At 58.3% G+C, this 15,839-nt stretch overlaps 1 protein-coding gene across 4 annotated transcripts in view; it reads left to right on the top strand.

The window, feature by feature from the left end:
* The first annotated feature begins 2,075 nt into the window (after window positions 1–2,075).
* DGKZ (diacylglycerol kinase zeta) overlaps window positions 2,076–15,839 on the top strand; it is a 58,184-nt gene continuing 44,420 nt past the window's right edge. For 2 of the 4 annotated variants that reach the window (XM_068945825.1, XM_068945824.1), the window contains exon 1: window positions 5,450–5,634. In XM_068945825.1, coding sequence (XP_068801926.1) covers window positions 5,465–5,634 — 170 coding nt within the window. In that variant the 5' untranslated portion in view covers window positions 5,450–5,464. Of the gene's footprint in view, window positions 2,814–5,449; window positions 5,635–15,839 lie in introns of those variants that run through there. The other 2 variants (XM_068945826.1, XM_068945828.1) reach the window with 2 other exon arrangements.

Here is a 15,839-nt window from a genome sequence, read left to right as displayed (position 1 = left end):
CAATTACAGATGGTGCTGCTACCAGAAGGGATGCTCCTGTCCTTTCTCCTGCTGGCACTTTTCCACCCCTTTCTTTGCACAGGATTTATCCATCACGTGGGCCAGGTCAGCTCGCTGATGCAGTAGAGGACAGATGCTTTGAGTTAGTTTTCCTTGATTTTCCACACACCCAGTAGCCTGGCAATGGCATTACGGGGGACAGGGGTGCTCAGCTGAGGGTGTGCAGGGAGAGCACGGAGTATGACAGCCTCCACAGACTACAGCCAGCAGATAGATTGTATTAAAGCTAATGCAAAACCGCACCCTCAGGCTCAGAAGTCCTCGGTAAGGAGAGTTGATTGCTGAACCCAAAATTTCCATTGATTCCAGCCCCAGCATTCCCCTCCCTTATCTGATCCCAGTTAACAATAGGATGTTAAATGGCAGGTATTCTTTCAAGTTTGGGCCAAGCTAGAAGCTTAACCCTTTCCTTTACCAGGGGACTGCACACATTAGCGCAGAGAGATGGGCCACAGGGAATACAAAACCGTCCAGCAGAACATCCCTCCAACCCTCCCTGGTGTTGCCTGAGGTGCTGGGCCAGGAAGCCTGTGCTGGCAGGATCTGTCCCCTCTGGTTTCCTGTCCAGGAACAACCAGAATTAGACTTTCCTCAGGATGCCCCACTGTTTTGAGCCCAAGTGATAGGACTGTGGAAGTACATGCTGACACAACAGAGAGAGGATACTTGAAGGCCCAGGGACCAGGCAGTAGCTTGCTGCCCAGCATTTGTGATTCGTTGGGCCTTCCCAGGAACGGAGAGGCCGACATACACACAGAGTGGTAAACACCACGAGACTCCTCAGGAAGCCTGATTTCTGCTCACCCTAACCGGGCATGCAGGGAGAGGGGAACGGTGAGGGGACTCTGAGAACTGGAGGGCCCTGTGGGTCCTCAGTCATGGCTTGGAAGGCAGAGCTCCTGCCTTATATTTCTGAGTCCGCCGCTCTCTGGGATTAGATCGTCCTACACCTAAGAAATCTGCGCACTGGGGCTGGTGTTACCTCCTTCCCAGGGAGATATGGAGTCAAGTCATTCATATGTGTAATGAATCCACAGGAAAGCAGGGGATTCTTTCCTCTGAAGCTGAAGCGTCTCCCTGTGGGCACTGATGGCCATGACCTGCAGGCTACATTTGCAATGTGTTACTTCTGTCGTAGCCCACCAATAAACTGACGCTGCTTTCCCAGTGCAGTACTGGTCCTCTTGGGGTAAGAGAACTGGACGTTAACGCCACGGGGTAGAGTTTGAAACATGAAAGGGAAATGTCTGCAAGCAGAATGCAAAAGCAACCAACCTATCATCATATGCAAAGCGGTAGAGATGACGAACCCTTTCAGTAATAACAATACCTCTCCCACCCAATTTCTGAGCTGGAGTTAGGCATTCAGGACCTGTCTTTTCCACCCTGTGCATGTTAATCAGTGAAGTGGGTTGCGTTCTGTTTCAGAGCTGGCCTAGCAAGATCAAGGCCTTTGTTACTTTTCTTTTAACAGTGGGATTCCAAAGCAAGAATATGTATTTCTTTAGAAACATCATCCATGCGCACTGCAGTACAGCATATTGGAACTGGATTTGCTTGGTTGCCTTTCTTGAGCCCCATAGCAGCACTCCATGGACCTCCATCACTGATCTAAAGGTCTCCTGCAGCCAGAGCTGATTGAGAGCAGAGTGGTTATAAAGAGCCACTTCTTCTGGGTTTGGGGATGTGCTGTGCCTCCCAGGCTCATACTCTCCCCTGCAGACCTAGACCAGGGGATGCACAAAGAATTTCAGGTACTCTCTTCACTCCTTGGAAGCTGAGCCATGATTTCCTAGATGCTTGGACTTTCCACAGTGCCCGTATCTGGTTTACCTAGCTGCCTTCTGAACTACCACTGCCAGAGCCTGACTTAGGGTGAGCAGATGTTCCCTGAGCGAGGACGGAGCGTGTCTTAGGAGACTGACCGTACAGCTGAGATGCGCACAGCCAGGGGGCCACCCTGAGCGCTTTCTGCGAGCTGTGCCTTTAAGCGCCTCCAGGCTCTGCCTGCCTGCAGGAGCAGGCTGTGTGCCTGCAGGGATATGGATGTGCATGGCACAGGGGGGCGCGGGAGCCCAGCCTCGCTGGTCCTTTGAGGCCCCCCCCCTTTACCCCTTTTGCACGGCTGGGTCCCTTCAGCAGTGGTGCCAATTACCAGATCTGAGGGGCAGCTTCCCAAGGCCAGGGAGAGGGAGCCTTCTCGAGCCGGGGAGCTGATCGGTCGCCAGAGAACGTACCGCTTGCTGCCGTCTGCAGCAAAAGCCTGGTGGGCTGCAGAGAAGTGGGCTGCCCGTCGGGAGTTTTCAAAGAGCCATCCCGTGGGAGGTGCAGTTCCTCGTTTCACAGCCCGGTGCACCAGGGCTTGTTCCTGCTTGCCGCAGCTGGGAGAGAAGCTTTTCTGGAAAGGTGCCTGGGCGCCGGGGCCTTGCAGAGAGGTTTGCCTTGTGATGTGGGCTGCCGGGGGAAGAGGGTTATGCAGCAGGCTGCAATGACAGCCACGCTCACACTTCCAGGAAGCGCAGAAAGAGGAACCAGGTGGAGGGTGCAAACAAAGCTCCCGGCCCCATGTGCCGGTGCTAGCGCAGCGCTGCCAAGGACCTGCCCTTGGGATGACTCCGGAACCCGGCCGCCGGGGAAGGAAGAGGGAGAGTGAACCCCGGGCGGGCTGAGGAGCATCGGCTTGTGCTGCGGCAGATGTGGCGGCACCGGTCATGGGACGTTCCCCAGAGCCCTCCAGGGGCTGTAGATACAAGGTACCTGCTGAGCTGGGGGTCTGCTACCTTCCTCTTGCTCTTGGGGGTTGTGGCTCTGCTGCTGGTGCTGACAAACCATGCTTCAGGGGGTGGGGGAGAGGTTTCTGCAAGATTTCCCGTGTTTTCCTGGTTCCTCGCCTGCAGTCCCCTCCTCTTCTCCCACTGCCTGGGCTGGGCTTGTGCAGCACAGCCACCCGAGCGGAGATGTCGGAGGGCCATGCGGTCACTCCTGATGCTGATCTCACGGGCGCACCAACGGTGGGGGACTGTGGGGGCTGGCTGATTTCTCATGGAGCTGAAGACAGTCCGAAGGACTGCCCCCTCTTCCCCAGCCCTCAGGCTGTTCAGAGAAAGATTTGTGCTTCTGGCTGCCAAACCGGACCTGCCTAGAAAGGGGTTGTGGGTTAGCACCTGCGGACCCTACTGGGCGCGGAGCCTGCTAGATTCGCAGTGGGGAGTCTGCCTTTTGCAGCCTCTACAAACTCAGCTTTCAGCACGACTTTGTGCCTTTCAGGGACAGGGTGGGAAGCAACCCTCATATCAAACTCATTTCCCATGCAAAAAAGGGCTGCCCATCCCTCCTGTCACTGGGGAACAGGGGGAGTTTCCTTGGTGAAATCAACCTCTCCGTTGCCAAACACGGGGACAAAGCATGCCTCTGCCCCGGCGTGTGTCTGCCCATGGGGCAGGCCAGCACGCACGTAGCGTTCCCACCAGAAAGCCGGGAGGAGAAGCATGGCATGCAGCACAATGAGAACAGAGGCCAGAGTAAAACTCAAACCTCCCACACGGCCGGAGAGCCTCGGTTTGCAGCGTGGTCGTGGCTGTGCCTCCGAGCTTGTTGCGTCGGCCCAACAGCTGCTTGGGCCAGGGCCGCGTGAAACGCGGGTGCGTTTGCGGCGCTGGTGGGGGAACAGACCACCAGCCAGAGGCTGTGGGAAGGGGAGAGGGGAGCAAGAGGAAGCTGAAAAATAGCAAGTTGGAGGAATTCTTCATTTGCGTCGCAAGGGCGTTTAAGAACTGCGTTGAACCAGGTGCTGCGTGGGGGGCTCATTGGCTGGGTGGGCTGGAGCTGGCTGGGGCAGGCTGAGGGGTTCAGAGCTGGAAATCGGAGCTGTTATAAGGATGAAGACTGCCGAGGGTCCCTGCTGGAGCCCCGTTTCTCCAGGCGCAGGGGCTTGAGTGGCCGCTCGTCCGCAGGCTCCTGCGCCTCGCGCTCCAGCATGGCACGAGGAGAGCCGCGGCGCTGGGAGAGGCCGCGGCCGGGCCTCGCTGCACGGCCCAGGAGGCACCACGGCGCGGGGGACAAGCCAGCGAGCGGCTCGCCCTTCATCGCTGCGGCCCTCACGGGTGCCGCCTGGGCGCTGCGGCTGCATCTACTGCTGGCAGAAAGTGGGATCCCCCCCAGGGGACCCGAGCTGAGGCCAGCCCCTGCCGAGAGGGGTGGGAGGCGCTCACGGGAAGTAGGAGATGGGGCAGGGGACGGGGAGGCAGAGGAAATTTGGAGAGTCCCTGCCATATCTCTGGGGCTTTCCGGTGTCAGCGTGCTGCCGGGGTGCATACTCGGGAGCCCCCGCGAACCGGCCCCATGGGGCGAGGGCACCACTCAGACAGGCCCTGACCGTCCCGTCCCGTCCCCACCGCGGCAGCTCCCGACACCTTGAGCAGCATGTGGGGCGCTGGGGCTGATCTACGCCTTCACGCTGCTCAACCACAAAGCGCCCTCGGTCTAACCGAAGCCGAGGTAGGAGGCAAGCGTGACAAACAATAGGAGGACAAGGGAGGCTCTGCTTTTGTTTTCGAGCTTTTCCCTAGTGCGGGGGCGGGAGTGTGGCTTAACACTTGACTTCCTGAGCGGGCAGGCCGGGCCCACGAGCGGGGTGGGCTCAGCCCCACTCAAGGCCGGCTCGGGGTGGGGGGGCCATGCTCGCACACCGGGGCCAGCGTGACGCCCAGCTCGGCCCTTTCCTTCCCCACTTCCCGCCACAGTTAACGCCAGGCCGCCAGGCCCTGGGGCTCGCCTCGGCCGGGAAACCCAAGGCCCAGCGCCGGGCCGGCTCCGTCCGCCATCCTCCGCTCCCGCCGCCCCTTGCTCCAGCCCGCGGCGGCGGAGGTCGGGCCGGCGGCCCGGTATGGCCTCGCTCGTTGGAAGACCCCCCCGTTTGGGGGACGGGGACAGCCCGGGCGGCACTGGCAGGGCTGGCGGTGGTTGACGGGCCGGGCCGCGCCGTGCCGCAGGAGCGGGTGCCCCTTCGGCGGGCCGGGGAGCTCCGGGGCCCCGCGGTGGCCGGGCCCAGCCTGGCACGGGGCCCGCTCGGGGGCGGCGGTGCCGGGGCTCGGCCTGCGGCGGGGGGGCCGCCCCGGCCCCGACCCCGGCCCCGACCCCGGCCCCGGCCCCGGCCCCGGCCCCGGCCCCGGCAGCGCGGCCCCGGCGGCGGCAGGTGGCGCTGGCGGCGCGGCGGCGGCGCGGGCCGCTCGGCGGGGCCGCAGGGGCCGCCGGTGCGCGGCGGCACTTCCTGCCGGGCTGCCGGGGCGGGTGGCCCGGCCGGCCCCCGCCGCCTCCTTCCTTCCCTCCCTCCGCTGGCCCTGCCCTCCGCTCCCCTCGCATGGAGCGGGCGGGCCGGCGGCGGTAGCGGCAGCAGCGCCGCGCCATGGAGGCGGCGGAGCCCCCGCGGGGCAGCTCGCCCTCCTCCTCCTCGTCCTCCGCCGCCTCCGGGGCGTCGGGCGGAGCCGAGCCCGAGCGGGGGCCGCCGCTGCCGCCGCCGCCGGGCCGCCGGCACAGCAACAAGCGCTTCACCGGCCTCAAGCTCTTCGGGCGCAGGTGAGCAGCGGGGCGGCGGGTGCCGCCGGGGACCTCCAGCCCCCGGGTTCTGTTTTTCCTTCTCTCTTTCCCTTTTTTTTTTTTTTTAAACCTTTCAGCGCCGCGGCCCGCTGCCCCCGGTGCCGCCCGCCGGCACGCCGCGCCGGGCAGCGGGTCCGGGCAGCGCCGGCGGCACCTGGTGCCGGCGGCCCCGGGCCGGGCAGGCCGAGGCGGCCGGAGGGGACGGCGGGGCCGCGGCTCGGCAGCGTGCCCTGCCCCGTCGCGGCAGGTGGGGACGGGGAGCCGCCGCCGCCGTGCCGGCGTCTCCGCGCCTCCCCGCGGCAGCTGGGGCGCGCTCGGCCCGGGCGGTGGGGACGCGAGTGGAGTCCGCCGCCCGCCGGGCACCTGCCTCGCGTCCGTCTGTCCGGCCGGCCGTCTGTCCGGCCGGGCGGCGCGCGATTGCCGAGGCCTGGGGCTGCGCCGCCGTGCGCGGGCAGCGGTGCGGGAGGGGCAGCACCTCTGCAAGGCGGTGGTCCGCAAGCCGGGGCGCAGGCGGGCGGCCGGACTGCCCTGCCGGTGGTGTTCGGCAAGTCCGGCTCAGGGCTGCGCGCGGGGAGTTGGAGCGTCTTGGAGGGGTGTCTGGGAGAGCGGGGCAGCTCTCGGCTTGGGAGCTGCTCGCCTGCCTGGACGACAAAGTGCCACCGGTCAGCCTCCCTAAAAGGCAGAGTCTCCCAGCTCCAGGGAGGTTTCGGCAAACAGCTTCATCTGAAGTTGTGGTGCCGGGCCCTGGAAAGGTTGCTGACCCTGGTTATAAAGTAGGCAACTGGCTGAACTGTGACAAACCTGTCAAGGGATGCAGAACACAGCGTGATGATGGAGGAGGATGAGTCTGCGTTTTTCTCCTTTTGAACTATTGACATGAGTAATGGGAAGTTGGGAAGCGTTGCCCTTGATGACCGCAGCCGCCTCCTCCCCAGAGAAGTCAGAGCCTCATGTCTGGAGGGTTGGTTTCCACGCACTCAGAACTCGTCTCCGTCCCCACACACCCTGCCTTTGCTGTGAGATCGGCCAGGCCTGCAGCACCTGGGAAATGACTGTGCTAGTCCCAGGTTGCTTACTGGGATCCCAGCTTCCAAGGAGCTTAGGCACCCCTTGGCTGCAAGGTGCTGGGCTGGCTTGCTGCACCCTGATCGAGTGACCTCACCTTGTGTGCTGTGGCTTCGTCTCCAGAGTCAGCCAGGCTCCTTAGCCTTGCGCCAGCCTTGCTGTCAGGCCAGTATATTTCTGAGATTCTCAGCCCACATAAGCATGTGCCATCCGGAGGCATGCAGAAACACAGAATAGCTTAGGTTCAGAGGGACCTCTCTAAGTTATCCAGTCCACCCTACCCCTCCTCAAGGCAGGACCAATATTGCTCAGGTTGAATTTTGAGTATCACTAGGGTAGAGATTGCATTGCCTCACTGGGTACCTGTTTCAGTGCTTAAACTCCTGGTGAAAATTTTTCCCTGATATCTAATCAGAGTTTCCCGTGTTGTAACCTGTACTGCCTCTCAGCTTGTCACTGTGTACCTCTCGGCTGAGTCTGGCTCAATCTTCTCTACACCCTCTCGCTATGTAGCTGAATATAGCAATGATATTCCCCACCCTTAACTTTTTTTTTTCCACGCTGAACGAGCCCAGTTCTCTTAGCCTCTCCCTGTTCGTTATAGCTCTTGCCCACAGCCATCTGGATGGTCCTCCACTGAACTTGCTCCAGTTTGCAAACATCTTTCTTATGCTAGGGGACCCAAAGCAGGACGCGGTGCTCCAGTTGTGGTGTCACAGGTACTAAAGGGAATGGAGGAGTAGGCTCTTCCCTCAGCCTGCTAGCTGTGCTCTTGCTGACAGAGCCCAGAATGGCTTAGCCCAAAAGGCTTGGTTCAAAGTTTCCTCTGCTTGTTTCCTGTCCCCTTCCCTTCACAAGCAGGAGCTGGGAGTGAAGAGTTTCCAAGGTCACTCCATCACAGGACTAAGTAGGAGAGTGTGAGCTGCTTTCCTCTTTGGTTTCGGTTTTGGCAGCAGTAGTTGCATGAAGCATCTTGCAGTCTCTCTCCTCTTCCCAATACCGGATGGTGTCTCCGTTCAGCTCCCGGGGGTGCATGGGTCCTTGAGTAAGTAGGCTGCTGTTGTTGTGAAGTAGATCAGAGCCTAGGCAGAGAGGGAGCTAATAAAGTGTGTCTGAATGGACTTCTGCTGTGCAGACACGAGTGGGAGAAGCAGTGGGATGAGTGGGAGCAGGAAACACCAGCCCAGCCTGCTGTCCAGTGTGACTGGAATTCCCTATCTAGTTGTTTGGTGCCTGGATTCTTGCGTTTTGCTTCCACTGGTGGGGACGCAGTTCCCTCTGGCTCAGGATGACAAACATAGCACTCAGCTGTAAAAAGGTGTAGGGGAGTAAGAAGAAATTCCCATGGGCCTTGAAGAAGGAAGGAGCTCCCACATGTGTCTGTGCGTGGGTAGAGTTGGTGGAAGGTTGTGAAAGATAATTGGCTGTAAGCTGCTGAGTGCTGTTGAATTTGTGCCCACCTGAATGTCGGAGTGGAAGGTAGCATGAAGTTCCACTTCATCGGAGGGAATTGCGGGGTAAGGCGTGTGTTTGTTCTTTGTTTTGGAGAGAAGTACAGTCAGTCCCTATCCCTGAAACTTTTTATAAGAGAAATTTGTACCCCCTTAGATTCTGGAGCTTAGCCAGAATGTATTTGGCCAGGAAGTCTAGAGGAAACTTTGCACTTGGTAATGAGCAGGAGCTTACAGTATCTGGAAAAACATACCCTCAAGCACCAGTTTTCCTGAGTCTCTGCATAGCCCTGACTCCAGGGAGAGAGGTCTCCTGAGATGGGTACGCAACACTCAGATCTACCTGTGCGTTCCTTCAAGGCTGCAGGTCCTCCTGTTGCTCAGGCCTTTTGCATGAACAACAGAAGGCACAGCCACAGCCTTCGTGAGTGCAGTCAGATAAGTGACAGATCCAAGAAATGGCGCGTCTGAGAGAGACTGCGCCAATACTAAATGCTTCTTGCCTTGTTTGGCCTCCATAGTGCCTTGAGAGCCCGTCTGTCCTTAGAGTTGGCACCCAGCGCACTGCAGATGAATCCTGAGGGGTTTGTAAGCAAAAGAGGAGAGATGAGACCCCAAGTTCTCTCTGAAAGCCAGAGCTGCAGTAAGGTAGTCTCTTGTGTTTTGCAAGCCGACTTATTTCTGTACCTTGTAATTGCCTTAAAGGAGGGTGGAGTAATTGGCTCCAGCACTGACAGACAAGTGCACAATACATGCATCCGGGCCACAGAGGGGTAATTTTTTTAATTGGGCTGATAAAGAGATTGGAGCCGATCAGATAATAGATGGTTGGGATTAAATTTCTTTCCTAGGTGCCCTGCTTCTCATGCTATAAGTGAACGGCAAGTTTACCCCTTCCAGAGAGGGGAAGGGAGTACCATATAAGCGTTGGGGATTTCATCCCTGCTCTCTCCCTTGCTGGAGAAGTAAACTGCTGAAATGGGTCTCTCCCTATGGGCTTCAGGGCCTTTAACACATTCCCCTTTAGAGGAGGTATGTAGACTGGTCAGGTCTAGCGCAGGCAGTATAGACAGTGATGGCAGTGATGATCAGCACAGCCTGGAGGCAGTAACCCTGCGGAGAGCATGGGACCAAGTTTTTGGCTGCAGTTCTTTGCCAGGCTCAGTGCTGTAACTTGCATGCGAGCTTGGGGGTGCATACATTACCCTGGGGAAGGTCTGTGGGTGGCACAGCATGTGGGTAAACGGCACTCTAGAAACTGAGCTGAGCACCCGCCTACATCTTTCTGGGATGTTGCTCGTCACTGTCTTTCTGCATGATGCTCGCATTCATGTGAAAGCTGGGGGAGAAGTGCCTCTGACTGTCACCCAGCATGTGCTGGCCCCTCACCTTCCCCGTGCCTGCTGTGCTGATGGTACCACAAGGTAGCAGGGCCCTTCCCCCGTGAGCTGAGCCTGAAAGGCTCAGAGCCAGCCCTGTCGGCTGGCCCAGACCTGACGGCTGCCAGTCCAGGGTGCAGGGCTGTAGATCTGCTTCTCCCTGGCGCAAGTGAGGTAAAGGAGCTGTGTCGTGAGGTAGATCCCAGGTGCCCTGAGGAGTAACCAGACAGCTGTGGCAGTGGCAAGAGCCCTGATGTTTAAAATCTGCACACTGCCGGGGTCAGAGCAGAGCTTACCTCAGGACAGGATTTTCGCAAAGCACCTTGCTGTCAGCTAGCTCTTGAGCAATAGAGGATACCTCTTCCTCCACCCATGCAGATTTTGATCTAATTGGGAAGCCTCTAGCTCTGAAAACTTCCAGCCTCTGTTCTCCTTTCATTTCACAGGTGAGCAGCAGGGGGACCCCAGCCAGGCAGCCCCGAGGCTCCTTTAGCTATGCCAAGCCAGGCCAGCAGAAGTGGGCCTGGGCCAGCTACGCCCGTGGGAGTCCCCAGCTGCTCTGCCTGCAGCGACACCTGTACTTGTTTGCAGGGTAGGTCTGATGTGCTGGGAGACCTGTTCCCTCTGCTGTGTTTGCTCTGTACTCTCTGCTCCAGGGCTGGCCTCCTGTGTGGTGGATCAGGGCATTTTGATCTTGCTGGGAAGAAAATGCTAGCAGAGCAGCCGCACACTGGCAGCACACACCGCCTCCCAGCAGAGCGAAGCCAGGCTGGAGTGGCTGCCAACTCCTTGTGGGGCTGTAGTGACAGAAGAGGTGGCATACGCCGGGAAGGATCCAAGCACTTGTGATGGTGGGCTGGGTGCCTGACTGCTAATGCTGCTAACCTGAGGCTGGGATCCTTTCTGACTTGCTCCCTTCCTTCCACCTTGCTCCCCTCCCTGCTCTCTCTGATTCCAGGGCACCCTCCAGCTGGTTTAGCTGCAGAGATCAGAACTGGGGCTGCTGTGGTGTGATGTACCAGAGCTGGAGAAGGTGACAAGACCTGTAATCTGTTTAGGAGTTACAGTATCCCTTCCAGGAAACCATGTAATCTCATCAAGGGGATGAGAGATGGAGTCGAAGGAGGGCAATGGACCTCTTTCTTCCTAGGGGGAAGATGCTGGGAAGAGAGAAGAGCAGTGGAGGGGTAGGGAGAGGCACTGGTATCAGTGGAGTGGGTGCAGATCTTAGCAAGAAGAAGGTGCTTGGAGTGAAGAGGCAGAGCCATGAGTGATGTGACAGAAGAGAATTTGGAAATGGTTTGATTGCATGGATCTTGTTGGAGATGAGCAACAGATGCTCGAAGGGCAAGGCCAGCCCTCCAGGATGGGTAGAGGTGCTGTTGTGAAAGGCCTGAGTTCTGGCAGGTGCTTGGGGATGCAGTGTAGGATTTCTTTCTCTTATCGTGGTGTCATGCCCAGGGAGCAGACAGTCTCTCTGGAGACTTGGCAAAGCCAAGCTCCAGCCCTCTGGAGACTTTCGTCTCCATTCTTCTTGGAGCTCTGGTTTCTTTGGCTGCCATTCCCAGGTGACCCCTTGAGCTGAAGCTCGTGGGTTAGCTCACAGCCACACGTTTGCTTGCTTGCTTCCATAAACAGGTGCTGATTTTGAGAGGCTGAGTTCAGAACCAATGCTAGGACTTCAAACTGATGCTTGGACTCCTTGATCCTTGGGACAGTAAACCTTCCTTTCCAGAAGAGACTGGGGACTGGCAGGAGGTACACTACTTCTGTGGGAAACTTCTGGATGTAGGGACTGTGCTGCAGGACCTACTCAGGGTCATGCACAGGGCGTGGAAATACAGGAAACCTGTCTTGCTAGTTTTTGAGCTGGCACCAGCCTCTGAAGGAATAAGTGCCACTTTGTGGTTCTGAGTCCAGGGAACTTTCCCCAGGCCCTGCTCTGCAGTGTTACAAAAGTACCACCCCCTTTCCCCATGTTTCTGTTGAAACTTGCAGGCATGGCAGCAGCTGCAGTCTCTTCCTGGGAATTCAGAAGAAGGAAGGCTTTTCTCTCTCCTTGTCATTAGGACTTTAGGTAGATGGTGAAACTTAGGCAGGGCACATGATGCTGCTGCACTGGCCTGGCAAGCTGCATGGGGGTTACTGGTGCATAAGAGAGATGGAGTCCTCTGGTCCATGTCAGATGCATGTGATGTTTACTGTCCACGATTTAGGGCTTAGTGCTTGGGGGTGGTAACTTTGCAGTTAACGGTGAGCCCTGTCCCCAGGGGGATGGGAAAAGCCTTCCTCATCACACTGGGGCAAGTGTTTTCTGCTAATTCAAACAACCTCTTCCTTGTCCCTTGCGTCCCACATGGTAGAGGCTAATGGGCCTCTGCCTGAGCACTGCCTGCTGGGCAGGTTGTGCTGACTGGGTTAAGCTGGCGATTTCAGTTTCTGCCTGTGGCCATTGCTCCTGTGCCTAGGAAGAGACTGCCCGAACTTTGGCCATCTCATGGCTTTCAGTCATTCCCAGTGATTCAGAGGCTGGGGAGATGAGCTAAACATCTCTCGTCTCTGAGGGGTCCTTCCCACGCGGCAGGGACAAGTGAGACCCTGGGACGGGGATATGTGAACGCTGCCCAAACACCTCTTACCTCTGTGCTGGTGTGTGGTGGTAGGCAGGCAGCACGGGTTTGGGAAGGCCTACTCTGAGGGGGTGTGCAAGGTTTGGCCAGGTGTAGGCCTACCTCTTGGCTGAAGTCTATCATCTGGACTCTGTGAGTCACGGTCTCACAGAGATGGCTCCTGGTCAGAGCCCCTCAGAAGCCTAAACATCCCACCCAGACTTGCAGAGAGGAGCTTAGGGCTCGTCCCTTCCCTGGCTCCTGACAACAACGTTCACCCCATCTCCCTTTCCATGCCTACTTGTCACAGCTCACCTCTATGTGGGGCGGAGCACGCTCAGGCTCCAAAATACTCTGTGGCTTTGGTGAAAGCCTTGTGACCCAGCTGGTTTTCTGTCCCAGGAAGTCAGAGAAGCTAACAAAAAGGCTCGTTGCAGAGGGATTTCCCCTCGTTTTGGCAGAGCTCAGCTCCCACAGGAAAACGTGGGTGCCGGAGCAACTTGTCTCTTGCTTGTTGGTAGCCCAGGTGCGGGTCTGGAGCTGAGAGCTTGCTCTGGCTCCTGTGCTGGGCAGAGGGAGAGGCCTGAAGCTCTGAATCCTCCTCGGGGCCTGGGCACCCCGCCTGCTGTGCTGGGGCAGGGCTCACCTGAGTGGGCAGGATGAAGCATCCCAGTTTGGAGGTAGCTAAAGTGGTTCAGAGGCTGTACGTGAGCTGCCAGGCCCCCCGAGCGCAGCCCACAGCCGCCCCCAGCCCCGCAGAGAGGGAGCGGGGGCTGGCGCGTCCGGCCACGTGCCAACCCCTCCGTGTGAAAGTTCTCTTTCAAGCCGATTATCTGTATCTCCTCTTGCCTTGCCATCCCTGGCCCGGGCCGCGAGCTGCTCGGATTCAGTGCTAAGCCTCTTACTGCAAAAACCCGAGGTCACCATGCAGGGGGAACGTGGCGTGCGGCCGTCCGGCGGCAGGCGCCCGGCAGCTGCCACCTTTCAGATACAGAGGGGGTGTTTTCTGCAGGGATTTCACACCCATTAGAGGCTGGCAGATGGCAGGATTAAGAGGCGGCCCCGCTGGCGGGGGCCCCTCCGCCCTGCCTGCGCGTAGGGAAGCAGACCTTTCTCGTGGGGGCTCCCAGGGCACGCCGTGGGCAGCACGGCTCTGACCGGGGGTGGCAGGTCGTGTAACCGTTGGCTTGGGGTCACCCCTTGGGGGACACAGAAGGACAAGGCTCTATTTTGGGAACGATAAATGCATTTAGCGACCGTGATAGTGGCCTCAGCAGGTCTGAGGGGCTGGCGAACCAGGAGCGTGTCCTGTTTAAGACGTACAGTGCTCTGACCTCTGAAAGCTATCAGGGTGGCTGTGTTTTAAACTTGGCTTTGGAGGGCGTGATGTGTAGGTTGAAACTGGGGCCGTCAGGCCAGGGAGAAACTTTCTGTAGTCGCTGCTGCTGTGGTTAGGTGTGCTCACTTCGCCCTGCTCTGCAGCCTGCTGAGGAAGCAGGAGGAGGGGCAGGGAGCTGTCGGAGGGGAGCACATGTCTTAGTGGAGGCCGCCCAACAGAGACCCTGTTGTCTCAGCTTTTGAGTGATGGCATCACCTGCTTTCAAATTTCGTTGCGATTTGAATGCTGGGGGAAGCGGATGAGGTTGCAGAGGGGGCTGAAGGGGTGCAAAGAAAGCTCTCCTCCTGTCTCTGCTGGATGATGAACTTGCTTTGCTCCTCAGCCCCCGACTTGGGGGGTTTGGGGCTCCCTGGGCTGTTCCCAGCACTGTTGTGCGGGGGCAGGTGTTCTGCCTCCTCTCCCTGCAGGCAGGGCTTAGTGCCTAGTGCACGAGCTGGGGTTTTCGGAGGAGGCAGGCTGCCCTGCCCTGCTCAAACAATGCTCCTTCGTGCAAGGTTTGTTGAGTGCCTTCATAATTTATTTGAAATTAAAATCCATACCTGAGCCCAGCAGGCAAGGCAAAGGCTGCCAGGAGCCAGGATGGCGCAGCAGGCAGAAGAAGGGGAGGAGGGAGGGAAGCATGGCTCCTTCCTCCTGCAAACCTGGCCCTGGTCCCTGAGTCGTGCTGGCAAGTATCTGGGTCATACACACCTGCAGCCCCTCGAGGTGCATGACCCCGGCACCCTCAGGCTCGTCCTGCTGGCACCCAGAGCTGCCACCTGGTGGCATGAGTTATGGCTACTGCTGCTCTCTGGCCAGGCAGCCCTGAGTGATGGGGGGAGCGTGGGAGGGATGCAGTCTCGCTTTATCTGCCTTCAGCACTGGGTTTTGGGGGGGGGGGGGTGCTGAGACCCCTGAGAGGAGGAGAAGCTCAGTTTACTGTGAAGTCCGCCAGGTGAGGAATAAAGTGGATGTGACCCGCTGGAGAAGCGTTCTGGGTCTAACCCTCTGAGTGCAAGTTGAAGGTCTCTGGCAACGGGCAGCTTTTGCTCTGTTTTGGCCCCAGTGCTGGGTCAGGCATGAGGTGACTCTGGTCCCAGCCCAGAAGCCAGAGCATGGTGCTTGGCATTTGCTGACTGCCTCGAGGCAGGAAAGGAGACCTTCCCTTTCCAACTAGGTTACTGCACCACCAGGGATACTGATCCATGCTCTCCAGGTATGTTGCCTTCATCAGTCTCCATAGTGACAGCAGGGGTGGTGACACAATAGCTGCAAGGACCCTCATGGGGGTCTGTGAATGCTGAGACTGTGGGGAGAGAGCACGCAGGGTGGAGAGACAGAGCCAGGGCAGCAAAGCTGTGGAGGGGGAGAGCAGTGTTGTGTGCCGGGTGGCCAGATCTGTTTGTGGGACGAGCTCGCTGACCACTCTCTTTGTGTCCCTAGACTCCACCTGCCCCACAAAGGTGTCTTCCCTTGTCTCCAGGGCAGCCAGCCCGGCCGATGGGGATCCAGGAGGATAAAGCACCGGCCGGCGGTGTATAAGTATGTGGTATTTTTATTGGCTTACACAGGCTGTGCAGTTCCAGCAGCTGCTGCACCGTTGCTGCTCAAGAGCTCTCCTCCTTCCCATCTACGTCTCACCCCACGTCACCCTCTTGTGTCTGCACTAACCAAGGCCACCAAAAGCCAGGCTGCCTGCCTGCTGCGTGTGTCACTAACCTTGTTCTAGAGGGCAGCTTGCTGCTGGACTTTCATCCGTTAATGAGGCAGTCCCAGCTTTGCTGGTGTTTGGGACAGAGATGTGTGTCCTTCCTCCTCCGGTTCCTAGCTGTGGTGGCCAGGAAGGCTGCAACACCTAGATCCTACGCTACCTGAGCGCTATGAAGACCTGAGATGAGAAAGTTGAGGGGGCACTTTAGTTGAATGGCCAAAGTGGCCTGAAATTCAGGAGGGCTGGGCCTGCCAGAGGTGGAGGAAGCCCAGGGCCTGGAACGTAGCCACAACTGCTGGGATGTCGTTACTCTGTGGGAAATAATATCTAGGGTAACAGTGGTGTTGGGGGCCTGTGTGTGATTCCCAAAGAGATGTGGAGCTAGAGGAAGTACCAGATTCTGTTCCCGGGCTCCTTACACCATGGTATTTGTGCTACTGTACAGTGGCCTGGTGAGGATTTGGCTGCGCTTGTGTGAGTACTGTGCAGAAACGAAGAGCTGTTCTGAAGACTGCTTTTTTCTGGTTTCTGCTAAATGGCTTCTCTGGGTATTACCCTGTCTGCATAGTATCCTGGGCCTTTCTGAGTTTC

Source organism: Struthio camelus, chromosome 5 (genome assembly GCF_040807025.1).
Source record: "Struthio camelus isolate bStrCam1 chromosome 5, bStrCam1.hap1, whole genome shotgun sequence".
Taxonomy (NCBI): Eukaryota; Metazoa; Chordata; class Aves; order Struthioniformes; family Struthionidae; genus Struthio; species Struthio camelus.
Note: the sequence above shows the minus strand (reverse complement) of the source record. Positions and strands in the feature narration are given on the sequence as shown.